Source organism: Anolis carolinensis, chromosome 3 (assembly GCF_035594765.1).
Source record: "Anolis carolinensis isolate JA03-04 chromosome 3, rAnoCar3.1.pri, whole genome shotgun sequence".
Classification (NCBI taxonomy): Eukaryota; Metazoa; Chordata; class Lepidosauria; order Squamata; family Dactyloidae; genus Anolis; species Anolis carolinensis.
This window is the reverse complement of record NC_085843.1, coordinates 177,001,470-177,026,260: the sequence shown is the minus strand read 5'-3', so window position 1 is coordinate 177,026,260 and position 24,791 is coordinate 177,001,470. Positions and strand designations below refer to the sequence as shown.

The window sequence follows — 24,791 nt, the reverse complement described above, 5'->3', positions numbered from 1 at the left end:
ACAACAATGAAAGAACAATACAATATTTAAAAATGAAAACAATTGTAACCAGCATAAACCTATCAGGATTTCAATGGGAAGTGTGGGCCTGCTTCTGGCCAATGACATAGTCAAGTGAATTAGGATTGTTGTTGCTGTGTGCCTTCAAGTCATTTCAGACTTTGGGCAAGCCTAAGTCTAAAATTATTTATTCATTTACTACATTTATTTATTACATTTATATCCTGCCCTTCTCACCCTGAAGGGGACTCAGAGCAGCTGTATGTACATACAATATATTATATTATTAGCATAGCACAATATTAGCATTATATATTACTATAAAGAACGATACCACTATACTGTAATATTATATGTAATATATAACATATAATTAATATTATTATATGGTATTATTAATGTTATATTGTATAACATTATAATATTATTATCAATATTATATGTATATACAATATATTATATTATTAAAAATGATATAAAAATATTATATTATAAAACTGAGGGTGGGGGCCAGGTAAATGACCTTGGAGGGCCGCATCCGGCCCCCAGGCCTTAGTTTGGGGACCCCTGGAGTAGAGTTTCACTTATCCAACATTCGCTTATACAATGTTCTGGATTATCCAATGCAGCCTGCCTTTTAGTAGTAAATGTTTTTGTAGTCAATGTTTTCAATACATTGTGATATTTTTGTGCTAATTTCTTAAATACAGTAATTACTACATAGCATTACTGCGCATTGAACTACCTTTTCTGACAAATCTGTTGTATAACATGATGTTTTGGTGCTTAATTTGTAAAATCATAACCTAATTTAATGTTTAATAGGCTTTTCCTTAATCCCTCCTTATTATCCAACATATTCGCTTATCTAATGTTTATGTTGGATAAGTAAGACTCTAAAGTAAGTAAAGGTAAAGGTTTTCCCCTGACGTTAAGTCCAGTCATGTCTGACTCTGGGGGTTGGTGCTCATCTCCATTTCTAAGCCGAAGAGCCAGCGTTGTCCGTAGACATCTCCAAGGTCATGTGGCCGGCATGACTGCATGGAGTGCCACCGGGGCTCCAGTAAGACTCTACTGTATATTATATTTGCCTTCTTTGTTTTTCAATGCTGGAATTATGCAATTGCATTAAAAATTAAAATTAAGGAACAGCAGTAGTGCAAGTAGACATGGTTATGAGATGTGCAGAAATAAGATCATGGAACCACAGATGGGTAAATTGTTGTAACTAGTAATGAAGAAAGATGAAATATTCAAAGTGCTCAATGCAATATGTATCCACTATCAATGATCATGCAACAATAGTGGGATAGTGGATGCATGTGATAAAGTCTAAACTGATTTTATTGTGATCTGATCAGTCAAGGTATAACCACGATTGTCCTTCAAATTTTACTTCTCCATATTATGAAATACAGTCTCTGGTTCAAAATGTACCAAAATATGTAACAAAGTGTGTATTTTGGGATAAAATAGGTTTTGAAAATTGCAGTTTGACAAAAAAGTATGATTACAAATGCATATTTTTGTCATAAAATACATGACTTCTAAGGACCTTTTCTCTCATGTCAAACAATATGACCAAATATGTCAAACAAATTTTCATGATGACTTTTTAAAACAGAAATCATATGTTAATGTAAAACGAGACTTCCTAATTATGAAACGAACGCTAGAAATATCCCTGATATTTCATGGCAGAACTACAATCCTATTAGATTTTGGATTTTGTGCAATCCTCCTTAATTTGATGGTTGATTGATTTTTGCATTAATTCACCTTATTATCATAACGGCCTTCCAGAAAGATTGTCTTCAAAGACCCTGGTTTCAAGGGGAAAGGTGTCCAGCAAAATATTTGACCAAGAAGCTTAGCTGATGGTTTAGCTATAATCTTCCTTTGGCATTTCACGTTCTACGTCAAGCATGTCCAATTACTAATCATTTTTGTTCCAGCTGTCTGTGGACATACCATGGTATGTGAGTAAATAATATATACAAAAGATGTGCCGATTATACTGAAGTGAACAGAGAACAGCTTGTAGCTTTTCTGAATCTTGTCTGCGTTTTCATAGGGTTTTCCTTCCCGCATTGAAAATCACAAGAGATGTGTCATTATTTATGAATTAGATTAAGTTGTATGGAAACATTATACTTGCAAACAAATCTCGCCAGTATTTTTTTTTTCAAAGATCTGTTCCCTTGTCCAAGAGCTGGGATTTTTTTTCTCAATATGGTAGATCTTATTTCAAAGAGTCAAGGAATTGATATTGTCTGTTGACATCATTCGGCTCTTTTTCTGTGATAAGTAAACTTTATAAGGAAAAGGGAGGGGGAGAAAAATCAAGTTAAGGCATCAGGCTATATAACACACACACACACACACACATATATATATATACATTGAGCACCACATTGTCTCTCTCCTTCTTTCCACAGACTTGTCCAGTAGACCAAGAGGGTAAGTTAAACACATCTTTGAAGGCTATAGTCTAATGCCTGATAGTAAGTCCCATGGAAAGCAATCAAAGTGATATTGATAGGATTGCAGCCTAGACGTGGACTTAAACTTCTTAAATTTACTCATTTTGCAGTAAGTGCACTGAGCTCAGATAATTTTTGTAGGTTTTATTTACTGCTTTATGTTTCATTATGATTATTTGTTGTATCAAAAAGGAAGAAAAGAAATATAGAATATGTGGAACAAATGAAGCAATAAATAATTTACTTCTGAATGGAACTGCTTAAATCGAACTACTATTTTCGCAGTTCATCCAACTGCTGTTTTGTTTTGTTTTTACTATTAATTCCAATAACTTTTTATGGAGACACCATAATTTCAAATCGTCTGAGCATCCCCTGGGCAACATCCTTGCAGACAGTCAATTATCTCACACCAGAAGCCACTTGTAGTTTCTCAGGTAGCTCCTGACATGAAAAAAATCACACAATTTCCACGCATATAAGAAATTTGTATCGAAGAGGCAAATGAATGAGTCTGAAAGAATAAAATCCTCTTTAAGGGCAAAGAATAAATGTAATCTTTGCTCCTATGGGTGAGGAGATGACAACTGGTAGATGGCATATGTTCTATATCTCAAAACCTAGAGCTGATATGGGAAGACAAGTGCCATTTTTGGAATCAGCAAGACAAATATACCCAGAAACAAGCCTAATATTGAGATACGGAAATGTGTGTTGGCCAGTAATTTTCTCTGGTCTCCTTAAATTTATCTGACTGCTATTTCTACCATAAGTGACTGCTAACATCTATAATTATTTCATATGTTTTTAATTGTCTAATTTAATGTGATGGGAGCCTCCCTGGGTATATTGTATTTAAAATCTATGCAAGAAAATGTGAAAAAATACAATGAAATCATGCAGATCATATTTTTCTCTGTTCAGTTGACTGAAAACGATGCTGTCGTCACAGCTGGTTCATATCCTTGCAGTAGGAGTTGTCTTACTGGTCTCGTGCCATGCTCTAGAACCCTGTGTAGGTAAGTTGGGGGTGAATCAACTAGGGCATCTACAAAGGAGGGTTATCTTTTACCATTGCTAGTTATAGAGAAAGGGGATAACTATCCTGCCTTCTGTTGATTGACCAACGCTTTCAATCCCAGTTGAGTGTCACAGGAAAAACTTTTCGAAGAAAGTTGTATCTAATTTTTATATTTTTTGGTAATCCAGTAATGGAAAAGTGAAAAAGTATGTGATTAAAAGTGAAAAGGCATGCAATAATACGGGCAAAATATATTAATTGCAACACATTCAGGGTAGCTAAAATTGTACTAGGTGGCTCATCACACTAGAGCATGAATCCACTTTAAATCCACTTTAAATCCAGTTTCTGCCTCCTGCGTATTTCTGAGGTTTGTAGTCTGGTGAGGCCCAGGACCTGTCTGGCTGAGCTGTTTAAACCCCCCTCACTAAAGTGGATTTAAAGTGGATCCAAGCTTTAGTGTGATAAGGTCCATAATCTTACTACAGCACACGTGCATTATGTCTACAAAATATTAGATTATGGTGCCTTTTGCTGTATCTAATCAGACACCAGGTTGGGGAAAGGGTCATGTCTACTATTTGACCTATTGCTTCCCTAGATTTCTAAAATGTCTTTCTTTTTAACACACAGACACACACACACACATTTTAAAATGACAGCACATTATTACACAGGTCTAAAAGCACACACTTATAATGATAGATTACAGGGGATATAGTGGAGATACAAAAATTTAATCATATATATATATATGACAAAGGACGGAGAGTTGTGGATGCATGGCCAGGCCAAAGACTACAAAGTAGAAGGGAAGAAATAAATTGTTTGCTTACATTTTGGCAGAATTTCTCGTAATAAACAATTAGTAACTAAACATCCTTTGAATGAATGGATGATCTGAATAAAAAAAAATCCAGGAAGATAATTAGCTTTTAGTGATTTTGTACAATATTTGAGGACTGCTTTTAAATTCTGCAGTGTAGGTTTTAAGAAAATCAGAGACATGTTGCTTCTTTGCTGCATTTGTTGTAGTGTGCCTTCGTGTCATTTCCAACTTATGTCAATCCCGTGACTATCGTATCTTGGGGTTTTCACTTTTTTTCTTTGTTTGTTCACAAATCACTGGACTGAGGGCACAAAGCATCATCCTCACTATGTCATGGTTTCAGATGTAATCAAATAACAAGACCTGCTGCCTGGCCTTATCATGAAAACTGAATCAGAATGAAGTCAAAAAAATTTGCTTGAGACTCTCACTTGAGACTCTCATATGGTTAACGACACAATGGCAACAAACTGCACTGAGAAACAACAGCACTCTAGGGACCTTTCTGCAAGCCAAAAGCAAAACAAGTGAATTTTAGTGGGGTTTCACCTCATCTTTGCCTCTGTGTGCGACTTTTAGGAGAATTATGTCTACTCAAGAAATTTTGATTTGATTTTGGTGAACCCAGAAACTAGGATGGCATTGGAGGAAAAGGTGTTTCCTGAATTAAATGGAAATACTCGTTTTGATAACGTTTGAAAAAGTATACATATGACTCTTTATTCAGGTCTTTTCATATGCATTTTTATCAGTATGAAGTTTTCTTTCATGTGTGTTGTTGTTAATATTGTTCACTCTCTCACACATACTATTAAGGACCTCATAACATTAAGACCGGGATTCAACATGGATCATGGTGAATCCAGCAGGGCCCTGCAGGGGAAAAGGGGAACCCATTGCCCCACACCACCTGGCTTTCCCCTCACCCCATCTCATGGGGGAAGCACCTGTCACCCAGCATCCCCCCGTTGTTGCCTATGCAACACAGGGAGCCTCCTGTGTTTTTGCCGTAGTGGCTTATGACACATCCCCTTCACTTGCACCATGGAGCCTCACCAGAAGTAGATCTATGTTGTGGAATGGGAGTCGGGGGGCTCCGTGCCACAAGTGAAAAGGGAGCATCATACGATGGGAATTTTGCCCATCTGATGAGGTAATAAGTGACAAGGTGGTGTTCATATTGTTGCTTCTTTATTATCTGAAGAAAATATTATTGCCGTCCCCCGAACAGCAGTATCACACCAGATTAAACAATTATGGAATTAGGTTTATTGGGTATCATTCTCAGTTTTCCCTGTGATAGACTTCAACCCAGGATTTGATTGATTGATTGATTGATTGATTGATTGATTGTTTATTATTGGAGTTATACACTTTTTTTCTCAGAATGGGATTTTAAATAACCCTGAAAACATCATTTGAATGGGGCAGAAAAGCATTCAAATATCACTATTTGATCTCATCAGTTAAGGATATTACTGGTAACTGGGCTATTTGTGCCCTTCCAGATGCTCTTGGACTGCAACTTCCAAAAGTTCTAGCCAGCATAGTAAATGATATAGGATGATGGAAGTTGCAGTCTAAAATTTGGAGGGATGAGAGTTCTTTCCAATGGATTGCATATCTTTGAGTATTCTTTGGGAGAGATAAAGAAGGGTTGATACATCTCATAGTCCTAGACACTTGCAAAATGTCTGACATGTGATCCAATACAGCAGCCAGCATAGTGATCTTGTTTGCTGTGTACTAATCTTGTTGTGTATCAAACATCAAGATTAGTAATACAGTAGAGTCTCACTTATCCAACACTCGCTTATCCAACATTCTGGATTATCCAACGCTTTTTTGTAGTCAATGTTTTCAATACATCGTGATTTTTGGTGCTAAATTTGTAAATACAGTAATTACTACATAGCATTATTGCGTATTGAACTACTTTTTCTGTCAAATTTGTTGTCTAACATGGTGTTTTGCTGCTTAATTTGTAAAATCATAACCTAATTTGACGTTTAATAGGCTTTTCCTTAATCCCTCCTTATTATCCAACATATTTGCTTATCCAGCGTTCTGCCGGCCCGTTTATGTTGGATAAAAGTGAGACTCTACTGTACCTGTGATTATTCTTCTAATAGAAAATCCCTTGAAATTCAGAAACTTTTCTAAAATGTGTTTTCTAGTTGATCAAACTTATGTTTCCCTTAATAGACCCCAGAGGTCCTCCTGGAAGAGATGGGCACCCTGGTGCACAAGGTCCAAGGGGAAAACAAGGCGAGAAGGGAGATCCTGGAACACCAGGTAACAGAACAACAATGCCTTAACCATTTTCTCTCCCCTCTCTCTCTCTCCCTCTCTACCTTCCTCTCCCTCTCTATCTGTTTATCTATCTATCTATCTATCTATCTATCTATCTATCTATCTATCTATCTATCTATCTATTCATACACACACACACAAAAACATTTATGCATTTGGTGGAATATCTCTGAAACATTTCTGCACATACAGCTCTAGTATGACTCAGATCATAATAAGGTCTCTTTTCAGACCTTCAGACCACTTGGTACCCAGTGCCCAGTGGTACAGTGCTAACCTTCCTATCATGTATGTAGTATTTGCATTTCTATAAATGTTAAAAGAGTTGATTTATTTATCTAATCTTGAAATACCTACTTCTTCCATTTCTAAAAATCACTGTGCATTTAGTTCTGTTATCCAATCCAATGGAGGGTGATTGGATTCAGTAACAAAGCTTGCACAAGCTAGTATGGCATATACTGACTTGTTATGAGATTGCATATCAAGAACCAACATGGTGTCGTTGTTTGACTGTTGGATTAGGACTCTAGAAGAGTAGAGTTGACATCACCATTCACTGCAAAAACCCACTGGATGATCTTGAATATATATCATTTCCCCAGCCTCTGTGGAATTATTATTATTATTATTATTATTATTATTATTATTATTATTATTTACACCCCACTTTTTCTCTCTGAAAAGAGACTCGAAGTAGTGTACAGCCAAACCAATACAATACAATTTAAAAATTAAAAATATACAAACATTAAATTAGAATTAAATATTAATGGTATTAAAAAATAAACAGCTTAAACCCCATTATAGTAATTTAAATGGGATGTAATTAAGTCTTGTACCACTGTAGCCAGATCTGGCATCTCAAGAAATAAGCGCAGTTGACACACAGGTTTTTAACGCGCAAAGGCACTCCTGGCCAACATAGAAACTTGGGTCTCCTTGTTCAAGGAGTCAAGGAGTACCTTCAAATGAAGATGCCAAAGACAAAAAAAGAAAGCTGAGGAAGGTGTGTACTTTCCAAAATACCTTCTCAAAGGAAAAGTTAGACATACTACGTGCCTTTCTGGAGTACCAAGTGTTACTCAGAAAGGTGTAGCAAAAGTATAATTAATAGGTTCTGTGCTGCTGTTATATTAATAAAGTTAATTTAATAACATGGAATTAGTGCCTGCAGGAAGTAGGATGCTGTCCCTTTTCTTTTCAGATTTACCTATAACTATCCTGCTTCTTTTAAAATCAACATTAATTGTCTGGTGAAACCGTCCCATTTTCTTTCTTCTTGCATGTTAAAGCCAATTATATCCCTCTCTACTTTTTTAAAAAAACTTATTTTCTGGCCATACACAATGAGTGGATGGAATCTGCCTGAATATATAGTAATTGGCTCCCAAGTGAACAGGTATAAGCATAAGGTGAACAATGACGACAAATAATCTATTTGCTTATTCTTGTCACGCATGGGATTGGGCTGTAACATTTCTTCAACAATAGCAGTTCAATGCTAGTAAACCCAGAAAGATTTTATAGCAAAATTTCTTATGGAGTTTGCTTCCAGCTACTATGTTATGAAGACTTGTCTTTGGCACCTCCTCCATGTCATTTGATTATGTCGCATTGAACTCTATAGGCAGGCATGGCTTTTGAACACAGGGAGCAACCAGTGGATACTCTCCTATTTGTGGGTTCTGCTACTCTGGTGAATTGAGTGTGCAAAATTTCAGCCTTTCCTAAATTAGCTTCTGACAATTGCCTAGAGCACTGTCATATAGAGATGTTATATGAACGTATATACTATCTTTCTCACATAAAATCCTCAAAAGTACCTTATCCTTCTTTTCTTTAGAAGTGAAACTGGATCTTTAGGGTTTTTTAAAATCACAACCACAATTCTGTTTTAAAAGACATTTCATAGATATTACCTTTCCATTTTTTCTTTTTCCATCCACTCCCACTCACCCAATTTTTTTCTCACAGCCACAGGCATCTACAGGGTTTTCCAATGGTTCTCCAGAGTTCTCTGCAGATAACACTATGTAACAAAATTTGAAAAAATATGTTCCTGCATTGAAAGTATTATTTCCTGTTTGGTGTGGTGTGGTACTTACTTTTAAAGTAGTCGTTATGCTCCAAAAATTTCATTTTATGGCTTTCAGAAAATATATTGAATTCATTGTGACTCGAAGAGATATTCATTGAATAACTATAACAAAATGTGCTACAAGATGTCCCATAAAAAGCAAGTTTTGGCAGTTTAATAAACTTTTTCTATATTTTTATGATAGAACCAATGAGGAAATGACGTTTATAAGCCAGGAACAAAAATTGTGTTACATATTACAATGTAATTGCTCTACATCCAAGTATAGGAAGATAACTGATTATTTCTCAGCTGTTCTTCCTATTGTCACCAACTAGTAAATGGTTGGATGCAAGAAGGAAGTAAGGTGAGAAAAGGTATGCTTGGCAGGAGGTGTTTAGGCATTAGTGTGTCTGGCAGAGAATTCCAATTTTCTCAATGACTAAAAAAATGAGTTGCAATGGTACAAATCTGACCAACAGAATGTGAGTCAAATTTTAGATTGAAATTTGATAGAAGGGCAGATACTTAAGGGTTGCGTGGAAGCTCTGCAGCAGGGTCAAGAAATGTGTGGTGCTCCAGATATTGGATGGGCTGTGGCTTATATACATCATTACATTGGCTCTCTTTTCTTGCTATATGTCAGTCATGTGAAGAGAAGTTCCCTCTCTATTTTAGTTGCACATGCAGAAACCAGGTATTAAAGAACAACAGAAGGGAGTTGTTGGCATGACCCTAGTCAAACATTCACAGCATGTGTGTCAGTACTAGTTTCCTAAATTGGGTAAGAGATCACGGGTTCTTCTTAGGTTTTGCCTGTGTGTTTGAAATAGAATTCAAAAAGTGGATTGTATGCATTGTCTTTGTTATTTGTTGTGCCTATATACAGGGCCGTAGCCAGAAAAAAAAAATCCGTTTTTTTAAAAAAGAAAATTTCGGGGGGGGGGGGGGTAAAAATTGGGGGGGGGGGTTGAATCCCTACCCCAACCCCACCCACCCCCCACTACAGGCCTGTCAATATCTACTTGAGATAGTGCCTGGAGGGACTCTTAATTTTTTGCATCTCATAGACTTAGCATGGGGATTTGGTTAACCAGTTAAAATTCATGAGTAAACCAGGGGTTTTTTTTTTAACCTGAAAAATGGGGGGGGGGGGGTTGAACCCCTACCCCCCCCCTCCCCGGCTACAGGCCTGCCTATAGATCTCACCACTCTTCTCACCTCATTCAATTTTGCACTTAACTACCTTTCAATACCACCATGCTTTATGAAATAATCCCAAACAGGCTTTTATTTCAGAATGTGTAATTGTAGATATTTCCTCTCTATTGAAGCACATCGCAATCAAGAAAAATATTTTTTTTCAATTCTCATTATTTTTTGTAAGTAATACATTTTATTGTCAATTAAAAAAATAAACACTACAATGATCCAAATGCACATCACCTGTTACGTAAAATATTCGAAAGTAACATTGACATTGATTAGTCAAAAAAGTAACTGTTGTGAGCATTGATGGCACTCTTAACACGTTTTCCCAAGATTCACTCTTTTTTAAATACTTTGCAAATATCACAAATGCTTGAATATATGTAATCCTAAACAGCATATCCAAAAATGAGTTTGAAACACCCACCACCACCAAACTGAATCCTCTAGCTCAAATTGGTAGTGGGCAATAATTTTTAAAAGAAAACTCTCTGTATGAATGTGAAAATCCATATAATCTTGGACTGAACAAGGCCATACATTTTAAACCATGCACATGCTGTTAAATATACAAAGTCCTGGACCAGGCAACATCTACAGAATATTAATAATTGTTTTCATTGCCCCTGCAGAAATGCTTGTGAATTAAGAAGATAATTCTCACTCAGTTTCTTAGTCATGCATGAAATGTGTATTCTCAGCATCAAACTCCACAGGCTTCTGTGATATAGTCAGACCACTAGAGGGGAGCATAGCCCTTAAAACTGCTTGTTTCTTTCCACTATAGCCTTGAGGGTTTCGCTATTTATAACACTTAAGGAAAATGAAGTTTTCTGCCAAAATCAAACGAGCACTGCAGGATCCACACACCAGAGTAATAGAGTGTCCTTTAATTTTAAAATCTTAACTCAGTACCCCATGGATGTCTCAACTAGTCTTCCCTCCAATCAATCAACTGATAAAACAGATATGAATTTTTTGAATTTTCTCCTCTTATAAAAATCTCCTCTTTCTTCTTCCTGCCAACAATTGTTCTCTCTTACCAAAGCCTATGAGCATGTGCAGAAAACAAGTAGGTCCCGCAAAAAAAACAAAACCAAAAAACCCCAACTGTTATATAAAATGTTTATGTATTTTATTGAAACCAGTCAGTCAACCTGGCTTTATTTTGAGATAATCTATTACATTCCCTCCTGCTTGTGTTTCATTTTTTTCCACTCCAGCAGACATTCAGTGTTATATCACCACTGAGCTTGCTAGCCCTTGCTGGGCTGGTTGGGAGGGCTGTATACTGTTCTCTAAATATTTTCCCCTTTTGAAAATCTGGGTTTACTCAGCCACACCATCACATGCATCTTGCTTCTCAGAGACCCCCTTTTGACTCTAAAAATTTCCTAAATGGCACCTGAATTAATTATTAGAAGATGGGTTGGTTCTTGAGAATATTGTTCTTGATTTTATAATGTACCTTCAACTTGATTCACATGGGCTTTTTATCTGTCATCCTGCCTGGGTTTTACTTTGAAATATTTGTTCAGGGCAGGAAGTTGTTAGAACATGGGCCTTTTATCTGTCATAAGGCGCTTCCAGCACAGTTCAGGCCCTAGGTATTTTTCAAGTGTAGGCAAACAGAATTTTGGCACCCCCCCCCCAAACAATCACTGAAAAATAAGTGTTGGATAAGCAAAAATGTTTGATAATAAGGAGGGATTAAGGAAAAGCCTATTAAACATCAAATGACATTAAGATTTTACAAATTAAGCACTAAAACATCATGTTTTACAACAAATCAACAGTTCAATACCTTGTGGAGGCAGGCTGCAGGAGACAGGAGTTGCCTCGATGGTGCCCCCAACAAGATGGCGCCACAGGCAACTACCTAGTTGGCCTGGTGGTTGAACCGCCTCTGGATGGAACCCACCAGATCCCATCAAATGACACAGCTACTTCCAATGGGACTTCGTACCTGAACTGTGCTGGAAACATTCTATGATGGAGCAAGGAGAACATGGGAGGCTTCCCGAATTCTTGTTGCAAGCAATGTGGACACTGCAGAGGGAAGCTGGACAGCAATGATTTCCCCCTTGTGATTGAGAAGGTGACAATACGGGGTGCAGGGCAACAGATTTCCCAAGTGCCCCACAAATTCACTGCAATGCCTGGCAAATCCCCCCATTGTCTCCTGTGTGTGACTTGCCCTAAATGTGTGTGACTTGCCCTAAAAATCACCCAGTGGGTTTCCATGGTTAACTGGGGCTTAAAGCTCTGGTTTACTCTCAGCCTTGTCTAACATGTCATGCTGGCCCTCTGAGAACATTCTAGGGCACACATATTACATAGGATGTAAACCATGGGTAAGGGACAAATGTCCCACAAAATGGATTTGGTCTGATGTCTAACTAATTTGACACATCTCCATAGCAAGCTACATATTCTTTTCTTACACCTGTACATCTTGAGATGTGTATTCAGGCTGTAGAGTCTTGCAGCAATTATTTCCTCCAGATGCCTTGTTTTTCCATCAAGACAATGAGAACATGGATAAAAATGCACAGGATACCTTGAGACAAGAATAGTATTGCCATATCACGCAGACTGTTAGGTCCAAACAATGATGAAGACAAGACAGGTGATTTGTAGTATGGTATGCATTTCAACTATTTATTAGCACTTATGTACTGCTAGTTGAATATGAAAGGAATACCATTTACTTCTAAAATGTAAAATCTTTCAGCAACTACAGGCATGAGGGTGTTGAAAAAATGGTGTAAAGTGAATGGAACACATCTGAAAAATTGTATTAATACTTATTTTGATTTTATTTGTTACAGCAAGAAATACCTTTTTACAGTTTTTGGGGAGGAAGATAGACTTTTGCAGCCTAATCAACATAATCTAGTATCTATCCTTGATACCCGAGAGTATCCAGCCTGACTGATAGATTTTATTTGACTTAAGCTTTTGTGGACTGCAACTCACATAATCAGTTGAGAGATATGGTTAGGGTAGCAGGATGTAATGACAGAGGTGAGAGGGAATATGAATGTTAGAAATGCTAACATTTTCCTTAACTATCATTAAGAAAAATAATGGGATGAGAGAACAGATATTTCATTATAGATGAGATGCACAGCATGTATAGCTTGATGCGAAAAATAGATGGGACAGTTGACATAGTCTGCTTTTTTATTATAATAAAATATTTGTTCTGCATTTCTAAAAGAAAACAGACAACATTTTCTTCCCACAGTTACTGCTGTTTTTCCTTATTTTGTTCTGCAACTTACACTGTGACTTGATGGCAGTAACTCTTAGTACTTCCTGTGGTATTTTAATGGCTCTACCCTAGCAGTTCAAAAACATGCAAATATGAGTAGATCAATAGGTACTGCTCCAGCGGGAAGATAATGGCACTCCATGCAGTCATGCTGGCCACATGATCTTGGAGGTGTCTACGGACAACACCCGGCTCTTCAGCTTAGAAATGGAGATGAGCACCAACCCCCAGAGTCAGACATGACTAGACTTAATGTCAGGGGAAAACCTTTACCTACTACCTACCTAACCTTTTTTCATCATAAGTGAAAAATTAATGGTAGTGATGATGATGAGCTGATGAAGTGACAGTTCATGACAAAAAGTTAATATTCTTGTTCTTTCATTTGTACTGCATTAGGAACATGCATATCCACTTTTCATGTTTTTGTTGTTGCATGCCTTTTGTCATTTCCAACCTATGTAAACTCCAAGGACCTCATCACATTAAGGCTGGGACTCACCATGCATTGTGGCAAATCCAGTGGGGCCCGTCAGGGGCATGGGGAACCCCTCGTCCTGCATCACCTGCCTTCCCCCTCACCCCAACTCATGGAGGGAACCGTTCACTGCCTAACTTCCCCCAGTTGTTTCCTATGCAACATGGGAAGTCTCCTGTGTTGCCGCAGTGGCAGCTTACCACACTTCCACTTCACTTGCAGACGGAAGTAGATCGACATCATGGGATGGGAGCTGGCAGGCTCCATGATGCAAGTGAGTGGAAGTGTCGTACAATGGGCAATTTTGTTCGTCTGATGAGGCTGTAATGCAAACTATCTCAGGGCGTTTCTGACATGATTTGTTTAGAAGAGATTTGCCATTGCCTTCCTTTAAGATAGAAGATAGATAGATAGATAGATAGATAGATAGATAGATAGATAGATACTAGATAGATAGATAGAAAGATAGAGAGAGACTTGCCAAAGGTTATCCAATGGATTTCATGGTCATACAGGGGTTCAAATTTGGTCTCCTGAGTCATAGTTCAATGCTTAATGCCCAAATCACTACATCATGCAGGCTTCTCTTTCCTTATTAATCCCTACAGCAGCATGGTAAGGCAGCTTTCCTGAGAAGTAGTGGTTGCCCATAGTCATATAGTGAATTCCAGGACTATGCAAACATTTAAAATCAGAACCCACCCACCCGTTTCACATCCACCATTTTAAACATTACTCTATACTCGTTCTCTCAAATCAGTTGTAACTATAAATATGGTATGAAGTCTAAAGCATAATGAAAAATGTAAAAGCACAATGAATGGAAAAAATGGAATGCAAGTACAAGTAATTTGCATAATGTATTGTCAAAGGCTTTCATGGCCAGAATCACTGGGTTGCTGTGAGTCTTTCGGGCTGTATGGCCATGAAAACTTCTGGAACATGGCCATACAGCCCAAAAGACTCACAGCAACCCAATTTGCATAATAAGAATAATGTGCAGAACATCAAGAAATAATTGCCAGGTCCAGGAGAATATGACAGACATCAGTATCCTTTTGCCAGCCAGCCTTTTGGAGGAATAGGGTGGAGACCCTAGGAGGGAGTTTGTGGCTTGTAATTCTTTTAGATACTGTAACTCAAACACACACTCAGGCAAAGAATGTTATAGTCACTATACAAGATCATGCTTGGAAGAGTAGAGAAGACCTGTGGGATCACTCTTAGGGAAACTTTAAGCTTGATTCGATATTTTCTGGATCAACATCCCTTGAAAGAAAAAAAGTTCACCACACCTGATGCATTGTGAATCCCATCTAAGAAAGCGGAATAGCCAAACACTTCTCCAATCCTGGCTGTTCATGTTGATGTTTGAAATATCCAATCATTTTGTGTCTTTAAAGCAAGGAAGCATTTTGTGTCTCAGGAAGATGAGATGGGTTGCTACACAGAAAATATAGGAACACAAATCCCTGCAGTGCTAAACAAACAACAACAACAATAAAAAAGAATGCCACATGATATGCATGAAGATGTTTCTGCCATTCTAGCCATTATCAAACATTGGAGGCCTTGCTGTCTAATTTATTATACGCATTACAGTGTTACCAAGAACTTTCTGCAATGGAGCACAGATTGAAGTAATGAAGTAACCTATCTTTCAGAGTTTTCTCTATCCCCACTGAAAACATCTGATAAAGACAGTAAAGATTGCTGCTTTTTCAAATAGTATTAATTTGTAATATTGAATGTATTATGTTATGAATATGAGCTCAGAATTAAGTCTCAGCATGTGCAGTGCGGCTATTGTGAGGTAAACATGCACTGAATATAATAATCATTCTCTTCCAGGTAAATCAGAAATATATATATATTTTAAATTCAATTTTTTTTCGTGTCAGGAGCAATCGGAGTTGCTTCTGGAGTGAGAGAATTGGCCGTCTGCAAGGACGTTGCCCAGGGGACGCCTGGATGTTTTGATGTTTTACCATCCTTGTGGGAGGCTTCTCTCATGTCCCCGCATGGAGCTGGAGCTGATAGAGGGAGCTCATCCTCGCTCTCCCCGGGTGGGATTCGAACCTGGCAGCTTTCAGGTCAGCAACCCAACCTTCAAGTCACGAGGCTTTTATCCCCTAGGCCACCGGAGGCTCCTTCAAACTCAATAGTCATAATAAATAATAATAATAGTCATAATAAATAATAAAATAGATCTACAGTGTACCTGTTATATGCATTATGCGTTCAAATTCAATAGTCATAATGCATATAACAGGTACACTGTAGATCTATTTTACATATAAAATCAATTTACTATTTTGGAAAAAGAAAATCTGTGTTTTAGACTCATAACTTGAGGAAGTTTTTTTTAAAATTAAGACATGACCCACTTTTCTATTTCTGCTTGAGATACTATCTCACTCAACGAGATTCAGTCTCATACCACTAACTAAGAATCAAAATGAAATAAAACATTATTATTTTGTTATTAGGCCGGTCTGCATCTGAGGATATTCTGGTGGATCTCATGGAATTTGAAGAAAGGATCTCCAAAATTGAAAAAGGTACATTTTTAAAACCTTGCATAATTAAACAATAGAGATTTGTTACTTTTCCTCTTTAATTAATGCACTTGAAAAGACAGTGATCTCTAGTGTTTGCCAAGTTACTGATGGATTCATTGAATACAAATATTTCTGCAGAATTTCTATACTTAAGATATAAGTTTTTATATTTTACATTTACTTGAGCATAGACTTGGGGCACATTTACACTGACCACCTAGGTAGGACATGCCCCAGATCAGCTCTGTGGTGGCCAAATGTGCCATGGAGCTGATCCAGGATAAGGTAGGGCAAGGCCACCTTAATGCAGCCTTGTCTCACATTAACCAAAGTCAGGTCCAGAATTCAGACAATCCCCTGATTTTGAATTTATCTGAACAGTTGGGCCATCTGAAACAAGCTTCAACTGTCTTCACTGCCATCTTGTGTTTTCTGAGCTCAAGCAGTCCAGGGACACAGGATGGCAAGAACCATCTCTTCCAGTCCTCCATGTTGTGGTGATATCCAGTCATGATATATGCTAGGAGCCCCTGGGTGGCGCAGCTGCTGAGCTGCTGAACTTACTGACTGAAAAATAGGTGGTTCGAATCCGGGGAGCAGAGTGAGCTCCCACTATTAGTCGCAGCTTTTGCTGCGACTAATAGCAGTCTGAAAACATGCAAATGTGAGTAGATCAATAGGTGCCGCTCCGGCGGGAAGGTAATCACACTCCATGCAGTCATGCTGGCCACATGACCTTGGAGGCATCTACGGATAAAGCCGGCTCTTCGCTTAGAAATGGAGATGACCACCAATCTCCAGAGTTGAAAATAACTAGACAATGTCATTGGGAAACCTTTACCTTTATCTACTGTTCTACTTGTTGGAAATCACCAGCAGTAGTGACTGGGGTCATGCAGCAATTGAGGAAGGAAGGAGGAGAAGTGAGATAGAGTCCTCCTCTCTTTCCTTCCTTCCCCCTCCCTCATCATCCAGGAGAATGGGGAGGGATGGTAAGGGGTCTAGGAGTATTGAAATATGTTTGATGCCATGGGTGATTGGAATCCCTTCTGTCCCTGCAGTGGTGGAGGATTACGTATCTTAACCCATACCAGGGCCAATCCAGCACACACTATGCTGGGTTGGCCTTGGTTTAGAGCCGTGTTTTGGACTTCAGCTCCCAGATATCCCAGCCAGTATACAAGTTGTTAGGAATTGTGGGAGCCAAAGTCCAAAACATCTGGAGAAGCACAGTTTGAGAAACTCTGGTTTAGGAGGTCAGTGTAGATCCACCCTTGAGTCAGAACAATCTAGTTTCACATCCTTGCTCAGACCTATCGATAAATCAGCCCTATCTCAGGGTGTGAAAAAAGAGATATCTCCAGTATTGTTAACCTTCACAATTTCTGGTGTGTGGGGAAAATACCTAGCTGACAAAACTTTTCTGAACTTTGCATTACAGTACAGCATTATTTCATATAATTTTTCATGAGAGAAAGTTCTATGTAGAACTTTTGTAGGAAGTTGACACACATGGACATTTTTGTGTAAAAATCCCCAATATTTTGTACAGAAATGACACAAAAACAATCAAATCACTAAAGATGTTATAGCCTTGAATGGCATGCAAATTCTGTTGTTGGAATTGACTATCTGATTGTATCCAGTCAGAGCCGGTCCAACAATGAGGCGAATTAAGCGGTCGCTTCGGGCGCAAAACATATGGGGGCGCAGTCAAGACTGCTTTTTCTGTTGATTTCTTGTAAAACATGATGTTTTGGTGCTTAATTTGTAAAATCTTAATGTAATTTGATGTTTAATAGGCTTTTCCTTAATCCCTCCTTATTATCCAACATTTTCACTTATCCAACGCTTTTATTTTTCAGAGGTTGGTTTGGGGGGGGCGCCAAAATTCTGTTCGCCTACACTTGAAAAATACCTAGGGCCGGCTCTGTATCCAGTACTTTGGTCAGCCCTGTTTTCCTCCTGTCTGAGGTCACATCTACAATGACCACTTAGATTGGTGTAGAAGAGGATCAGCCCTGCAAGAGTCAAATGCCACATGGGGTTGATCCACAGTAACATGGGACAAGGCGACCTTAATGCAGCATTGCCCCCAAATTATCCAAAATCAGGGGAAAGTCCAAATTCTGCCAGAGAATTTATACTTTCCCTTGTCTTTGGACTTGTAGGAATAGTTGGGCCAATTCCCAAACAAAATTGATTGCAAATGTCTCCACTGCTATTTTGTATTGTCTAAGCTTGGATAGTCCAGTGACATGGGATAGCAGCCCTCCGGTGACCCTGTGTTAAAGTAAGTCTCCAACTGCAGCAAAGGTCCACCCTGTTCACTCTCACTTGCCATAACATTGGCTACAGCAATGGGGAGTGGCCTCAGTGCTGTGTTCTCTGGCTGATGTCATGGCAAGTGACAGAGAACAAGTAGGACCTGTGTCAAGGCACCAAACCACATTCAGCAATGCTTGGTAATGGAGACTTCCTCTCCCTTAGGGGAATTCCCATAGGTATATTATCAAGGGCCGATCCAGCATCAGCCACCTCAGATCAGCCCCTCAATATGTGTCAATGTAGATCCATACTGAAAGAGCACTAACACTAAAGTACACAGAAATCTATAATACGTGTAGAGATACAGTTGTCCTATTGCTAACTAATATACAGAATAGAACAATGGTAACAGACAAATTATAATCCTTACAGGCACATGAGTAATGCACAAATGAAAACTGTTTACAACATTACATCAAACATTATATTCATGCTTGTATGTTTTTTCAGTAACAGATAAGTATGTTCAGTGACTGAGTACAACACTTTGAATTCCAGTATTGTCCCACGTAGATAAAAGTCTTAGAAATGCATGGTCAAAGGAATAAACAACTGATAATTTATTCTGTAAATTGTGGTTCACACTTAAGATAAATTCATCATTGTCCCATGCAAGTTAATGTCTCGGAGATGCGCAAAAGGAATGTAAAACATAAAGGAATGTAGAACAACAAGGATTCCAGGGTATTTTGTAATCCTTGTTTCTGGATCAAAATCCCTTCTTCAGGTAGCTTCTGAGGGTTCTTTCATGCGTTTGTAGTAGACTCTCCTGAAGCTTTTGTAAACTATATTTTAAAAAGACAACATAATAGATTTGCTGTTGCCAGCACCCAGTAACATTAAACAATTTCTCATTAGTTTAACACCCATTAAACAAAGAAACACTTATTTCCACTAAGGAGTTTGTGGCTCTGCTGTAGCACTTCAACTGTGGATAATGATCCTTCTGCCTTCCATTTGTGAGCAATTAGCTCATGGAGGTAGCTCCCTTTTTAAGGATTGCTGGCTACTTGGAGAACTCATTAAGGGTAATTACAAAAAAACAAGAGAGATCTAATTTATCATTTAAGCCATGTGGAAGGACTGTATGTAATTTAAATATCCAAAAGGCTTCCCTCTGTAGTAAAATCCTTTTTATGTCCCCATGGGGTTTTATGGTGATCCTTTCTAGAGCACAGAATCTAAAGCTTGTATAGGAGTGCGATTTCTCTAAAAAATGTGAATAAAGGATGGAATCTGATGCTTTATTCTTGATACGTGAGCGATGTTCTAATATTCTGGTCTTTAGAGATCTAGAAGTCATGCCCACATATAAGAGCTCACAAGGACACTCTATAGCATAAATAACCTGGTCAGTGTTACATGTAGTGAAACTTCGTAGTTGTATATTGAATTTTAAAGTAGGATGTATACATTGTTTGATTCTAAGAGACTGAGAACAATACCCATACTCAAAGAGCACCAAGCTTTTCTAAATTTGTGAGGAAAACACAGTTATTTCACATATACCATTAATTTTATTATATTAAAGCTGCCCTCCTATTATTATTATTATACAAAATAAAGGCACAAAACATCTCACAAGGTCTTACAAGCATTCAGTCATATGTGTCAACATTTCAAAATGCCTTTTCTTCTCAAAGACCAGGAAAGCAAATTGGATATTGGGGGTTGTATGTTTTCCAGGCTGTATGGCCATGTTCTAGAAGTATTGTCTCCTGACGTTTGGCCCACATCTATGGCAGGCATCCTCAGAGGTTGTGGAGAAACTCAGCAAGGAAGGTTTACATATATCTGTGGGAAGTCCAGGGTGAGGGAAGAACTCTTGTCAATTGGAGGCCAGCATGAATGTTGCAGTTAATCACCCAAATTTGCATTGAATTGCTTCATTGACTGGCTACTTTCTGCCTGGGGGCATCCTTTGTTTAGCTGCCCCTAGTTCCCATGTCTCAAGAGTGTTGCTTCTTATTTACTGTTCTGATTTTTGGGTTTTTTAATACTGTTAGCCAGATTTTGTTCACTTTCATGGTTTCCTCCTTTCTGTTGAAGTTGTCCACATGCTTGTGAATTTCAATGGCATCTCTGTGTAGTCTGACATGATAGTTATTGGAGTGGTCAAGCATTTCTGTGTTCTCAAATAATATACTGCGTCCAGGTTGGTTCATCAGGTGCTCTGCTATGGCTGATTTCTCTGGTTGAGTTAGTCTGCAGTGCCTTTTATGTTCTTTGTCTCGTGTTTGGGCACTGTGTTTGGTAGTCCCTATGTAGACTTGTCCACAGCTGCATGGTATACGGTAGACTCCTGCAGAGGTGAGAGGATCCCTCTTGTCTTTTGCTGACCATAGCATTTGTTGGATTTTCTTTGTGGGTCTGTAGATAGTTTGTAGGTTGTGCTTCTTCATCAGGGATATTCTTTGCATTTCTAGTCTGAAGTGAGTAACACACTCTTCCATTTTGTTTTGCAGCCTTGACTTTGAATGGAAAGATTGTAATAACTGGTGATAAGCTGTTTGCCACTACTGAGAAGACAGCGGATTTTGACGGCACAGTAAAAATATGCAAAGCAGCTCATGGCTCCATTGCATCCCCTAAAAATGCAAAAGAGAATGCTGCTGTTTTGAGCTTTGTAAAACAATTTAATACATATGCATATTTAGGCATTACTGAAGGGCATATTCCTGGGTATTTCAATTACCTGACTGGAAAACCCCTGAATTTTACAAATTGGTATGAAAATGAGCCCATGGGCAAGGGTACAGAAAAATGTGTGGAAATGTACACTGATGGCACCTGGAATGATAAAGTGTGTAGCTATTCCCGTCTCACAGTCTGTGAGTTTTAAACTAAACCTCACTGCAGATCTGAATAACATGAAATTAGTTTTGCTAGGATCCACTTAATGAAGTACTGCCTCTATACACCAGGATAACTGAATGTTTCTTGCAATGTAACTTGACATGTCTGTGATTATTCTCTTTGTCAAAGGAGTTGGGGTGACAATTAAACATGAATGCATTTCACTTTGCTTTGCTCTTCTTTCATGCATACAAAGACTAAGTTCCTTCTAAACCAACAAGATTAATGTCAGTTTAGTAAAAATACAGAAATGCAATTTTTGGAATGAAAACATAAAAACATAACACTATGGAGTTGTCATTGTCATAATTGCTATAAAATTCTGCCTTCCTCTAATAGATATATATGGGAAGGCTTTCTTTATAGAAAGGGTGGAGATAGAAAGCTGTATTTGTCTTTGTGATAGAGTAGAGTTGGGGAGAGATAGGATCAAAATATTTTTGACAGCTGACTTGAAATATATACTGGAGTACAATGGAAAGTGTGCTGAAAGCATTATGGGGAAATTTTGGGGAAAGGCCAACAAGAAGGCCTTATGGGGAAGAACCAACAAGAATTTTCTCCCAGTGATATTTTCCTTCAGTCCCTCAATTTCTAGTACTGCAGAGAATGAGGCATTGAAAATGGTTTGTACCCAGGTTCTTATACTCACTGTGTTTGCAAGTATATTTGCCTGCCCTCTTTCTTGGGATGCCAAAACTCATTTTAGTTCAAATTTTGGGATGAGGGAAATGTCCTCTTTTCTCCCCTATCCCATACCTACATTTTGGGACATTTTCTTGCCTTGGATGGTAGAATCAGTGTGTGCCTTCTTATTCCATGTACAAAAGCCAGTGGAACTGTCGATTTTTTCCTTCAATAATGGCAATGGAACAGTGTCATCCAATGCACCTGAAGACAACTAGCTGACTTAACGTGTCCACATTGCATATAGTGTTGTGACTGCGCCTTCGGGGATTATGGTTGATGGTGATGGAATTCGAAGAGGAAGAAAAAAACCCTCGTGATGAGGGTTCACTGGAGGAGTTGCGCAAGAAGCGACTTAGAGAGCTATATGGGGGATCTTCTGAGGAAGATTCAGATGGGGAGATGGATGCTGAGGAACAGGTGGTGGCTGGGGAAGCGGGCACTGAATGGGCACAGCCACTGGAGATGTCTGGGGATTTGGGGCCTATGGATACTTCTGAACCTGGGGTTTCTGCAGGAGCTGATCCCAATTGGGATGCTTGGAGAAGGGAGGATGGTTCTTTAAGTGTTCATGGGGCTAAGTGTGGGCAGGATGATTGGGACTCCGACGAATTGCTAGGTACTCCAGATCCACGAGCTCTAGCTGTGTGGAGTTCAGACTCTGAGTAGATTTGGGACACCTGGTGTTTGGGTGTGAGTGTTTGGTCACCCAGGAGGAAGGGGAATAAAATGGGAATGTTTGGCCACTGCACTTTGCGTGTGGCAAGGTGTTGCTGAGGCGCCATTGGGATCTCTGTGTTTCCGTGAAGACTGGACTTGGACTGTGATTCGGATCTGCTGATATCACCTAGCTTGGCTCTCACTGTGTCTTATCGTGGACCTGTTTTGGATGACTGCACCCTCTTCGGACTTTGGATTGAATTTGACCTGGCTTCTGTCTACACCCTCTGACTGACGGCTACTCCCGGCTTCTGACTATTGGTTTGTCTTTCGGAATTTCTTCTGCCTCCTGACCTGACCTTGGATTCTTCTGACGACGGCTATTCATCATCCCTTTGAGGCTTTCGGCTTATCTGCACTGTGGAAGCAGCTTTACTGCTTTTCTAGTTTGTTTATTTTTCCAGCAATTAACTCTATTTGTTTTCCAAAGCTGAATTGAAGCGTTATTTAGTTTTTTATTGAATGCCAGCATGGGAAATTAGCGTGGCTCGTTTTTGAGTTATTATTGTCCAATCTACTCTCGAAACACTGAAAAGTGAAGTGTTTCAAGGATATTTCCTGTGTTTATGTTATTTTCTGGCTTATCTTCGGAATAAACTCTGTTTTGTATGTTAACTGGCGTCTGACTCTTGACATATAGCTTTGGCCTCCATTTCTCACTCAGTACCACCTGCCTTTCAACCTCATCAGATGGACCAAATGCAGTGGAATATGCCGGCTCCTCTCCAGTTTTGCCATGGAGTCTGCTGACTCCCATCCATTCTGGCAGGGCTCTGTGGCAAAATTGGGGAGAAATCTGTAGTGGAAACTTCCTTTAGTGGGATATAGTAAGGGAAAGGTGGATGATGCAGGGCATTGTATGATAGGTTTCCTCGCCCCCCACCAAGCACTGCTGAATTCGACACTATCTGTGGCAATCCTGGAGGCAAATGTGATGAAGTCCTTTGCCTCATTTTAGGACTGGTATTCTTTTGGTTCTAAGATATTGATAAAGTTGCCATTCCTCCCAGTACATGGCCATTTTCCTGTGCCTAACAATATAAAATATGTTTTTCTATCCCCATGCTTACTCCTCTACTTTCTATCTGGGGAGTGGAATCTGCTACAAAAATTTACAAATTGTGACATCCCTTAATCATGTTTGATACACCTGCAGAGAAGCAGAATTAGCAATGGTGTCCCTCATTCTGAATCCAGAAATGCAATGCCTAAGACTGTCAAGTTGGCCCCAAAAGGAGAAAATACCCACAAATACATTTCCTTTGGGGTTAAAATACAACAATAATAAAAATACTTGGTGAAAGGTTTTTTGTTCTTTCAGGATACACTAAGGTTATTCTGCCCTTTGACAAGTTCTAAGAGAAAGAGCAATTCTAAACAGACACATCTACTTTGGAAGTGGATTAAAACATACCAGTTTTACTGCAAAGTAACTACACAAATAACCCAGGGACCATTTCAAGGTTGAGATGGTGGCCACAGTATCCACTGATTGTGGGTCAGAACCACAGCCAGGAATATTTTTTTCCTGCTGAGATGTGCTGATGTGCATCTCCATGTCCATTTGTGACCAGTGCTGGACCATGGCAGGGCAGAGGAATGGGAACAAAAGGGTGGAAAGCATGGAGATGATCCTTTTGGGGGAGTAATTTCTTACTTTCCAACCAGCTTGGTTTTGACTGATGGCACCTTAGCCCATGTTCCATCCTTTGCCAAGACACTCATTTATTGCAGTTGGGCAACAGGCTTTTTATAGACAAAGTTCTGTATATTTAAACCATGCATGTCAGACAGAAGTTTAGAAGGTGTAGCTTTCCTTAGTACTGATTTGTATTGATAGGAAATCCTGTCCCAGGCTATTTTTTTCTTACATAACCATTTAAAAGCTCATATTTTTAATCAGAGATAAGTCCTATACAGTACTTCAGATGCTGCTGTTAAACTGTAAT

At 38.8% G+C, this 24,791-nt stretch overlaps 2 protein-coding genes across 3 annotated transcripts in view; both read left to right on the top strand.

Moving 5' to 3' along the window:
- LOC134297668 (uncharacterized) overlaps positions 1 to 24,791 on the top strand; it is a 345,438-nt gene that overhangs the window by 10,714 nt on the left and 309,933 nt on the right. The window lies entirely within an intron of this gene.
- Positions 784 to 23,465, top strand: LOC100561773 (pulmonary surfactant-associated protein A). 2 transcript variants are annotated; one of them, XM_003224088.4, is made up of 5 exons: positions 784 to 2,460; positions 3,408 to 3,502; positions 6,539 to 6,628; positions 16,180 to 16,251; positions 21,045 to 23,465. In XM_003224088.4, the coding sequence occupies exons 2-5, from the start codon at positions 3,421 to 3,423 to the stop codon at positions 21,419 to 21,421; spliced, it is 621 nt and encodes a 206-aa protein (XP_003224136.2). In that variant the 5' UTR covers positions 784 to 2,460; positions 3,408 to 3,420; the 3' UTR covers positions 21,422 to 23,465. The 2 variants fall into 2 exon arrangements, with proteins under 2 accessions (XP_003224136.2, XP_016851019.2); XM_016995530.2 differs by lacking the exon at positions 784 to 2,460 and having other exon boundaries at positions 3,391 to 3,502.

Excerpts from the sequence above, each read along its gene's own strand:
- LOC100561773 (XM_003224088.4), top strand. The coding sequence starts at position 3,421 with ATGCTGTCGTCACAGCTGGTTCATATCCTTGCAGTAGGAGTTGTCTTA. Across the intron at positions 6,629-16,179 it reads GGGAGATCCTGGAACACCAG|GCCGGTCTGCATCTGAGGAT; the intron begins GTAACAGAACAA and ends TTTTGTTATTAG. Across the intron at positions 16,252-21,044 it reads GATCTCCAAAATTGAAAAAG|CCTTGACTTTGAATGGAAAG; the intron begins GTACATTTTTAA and ends TTTGTTTTGCAG.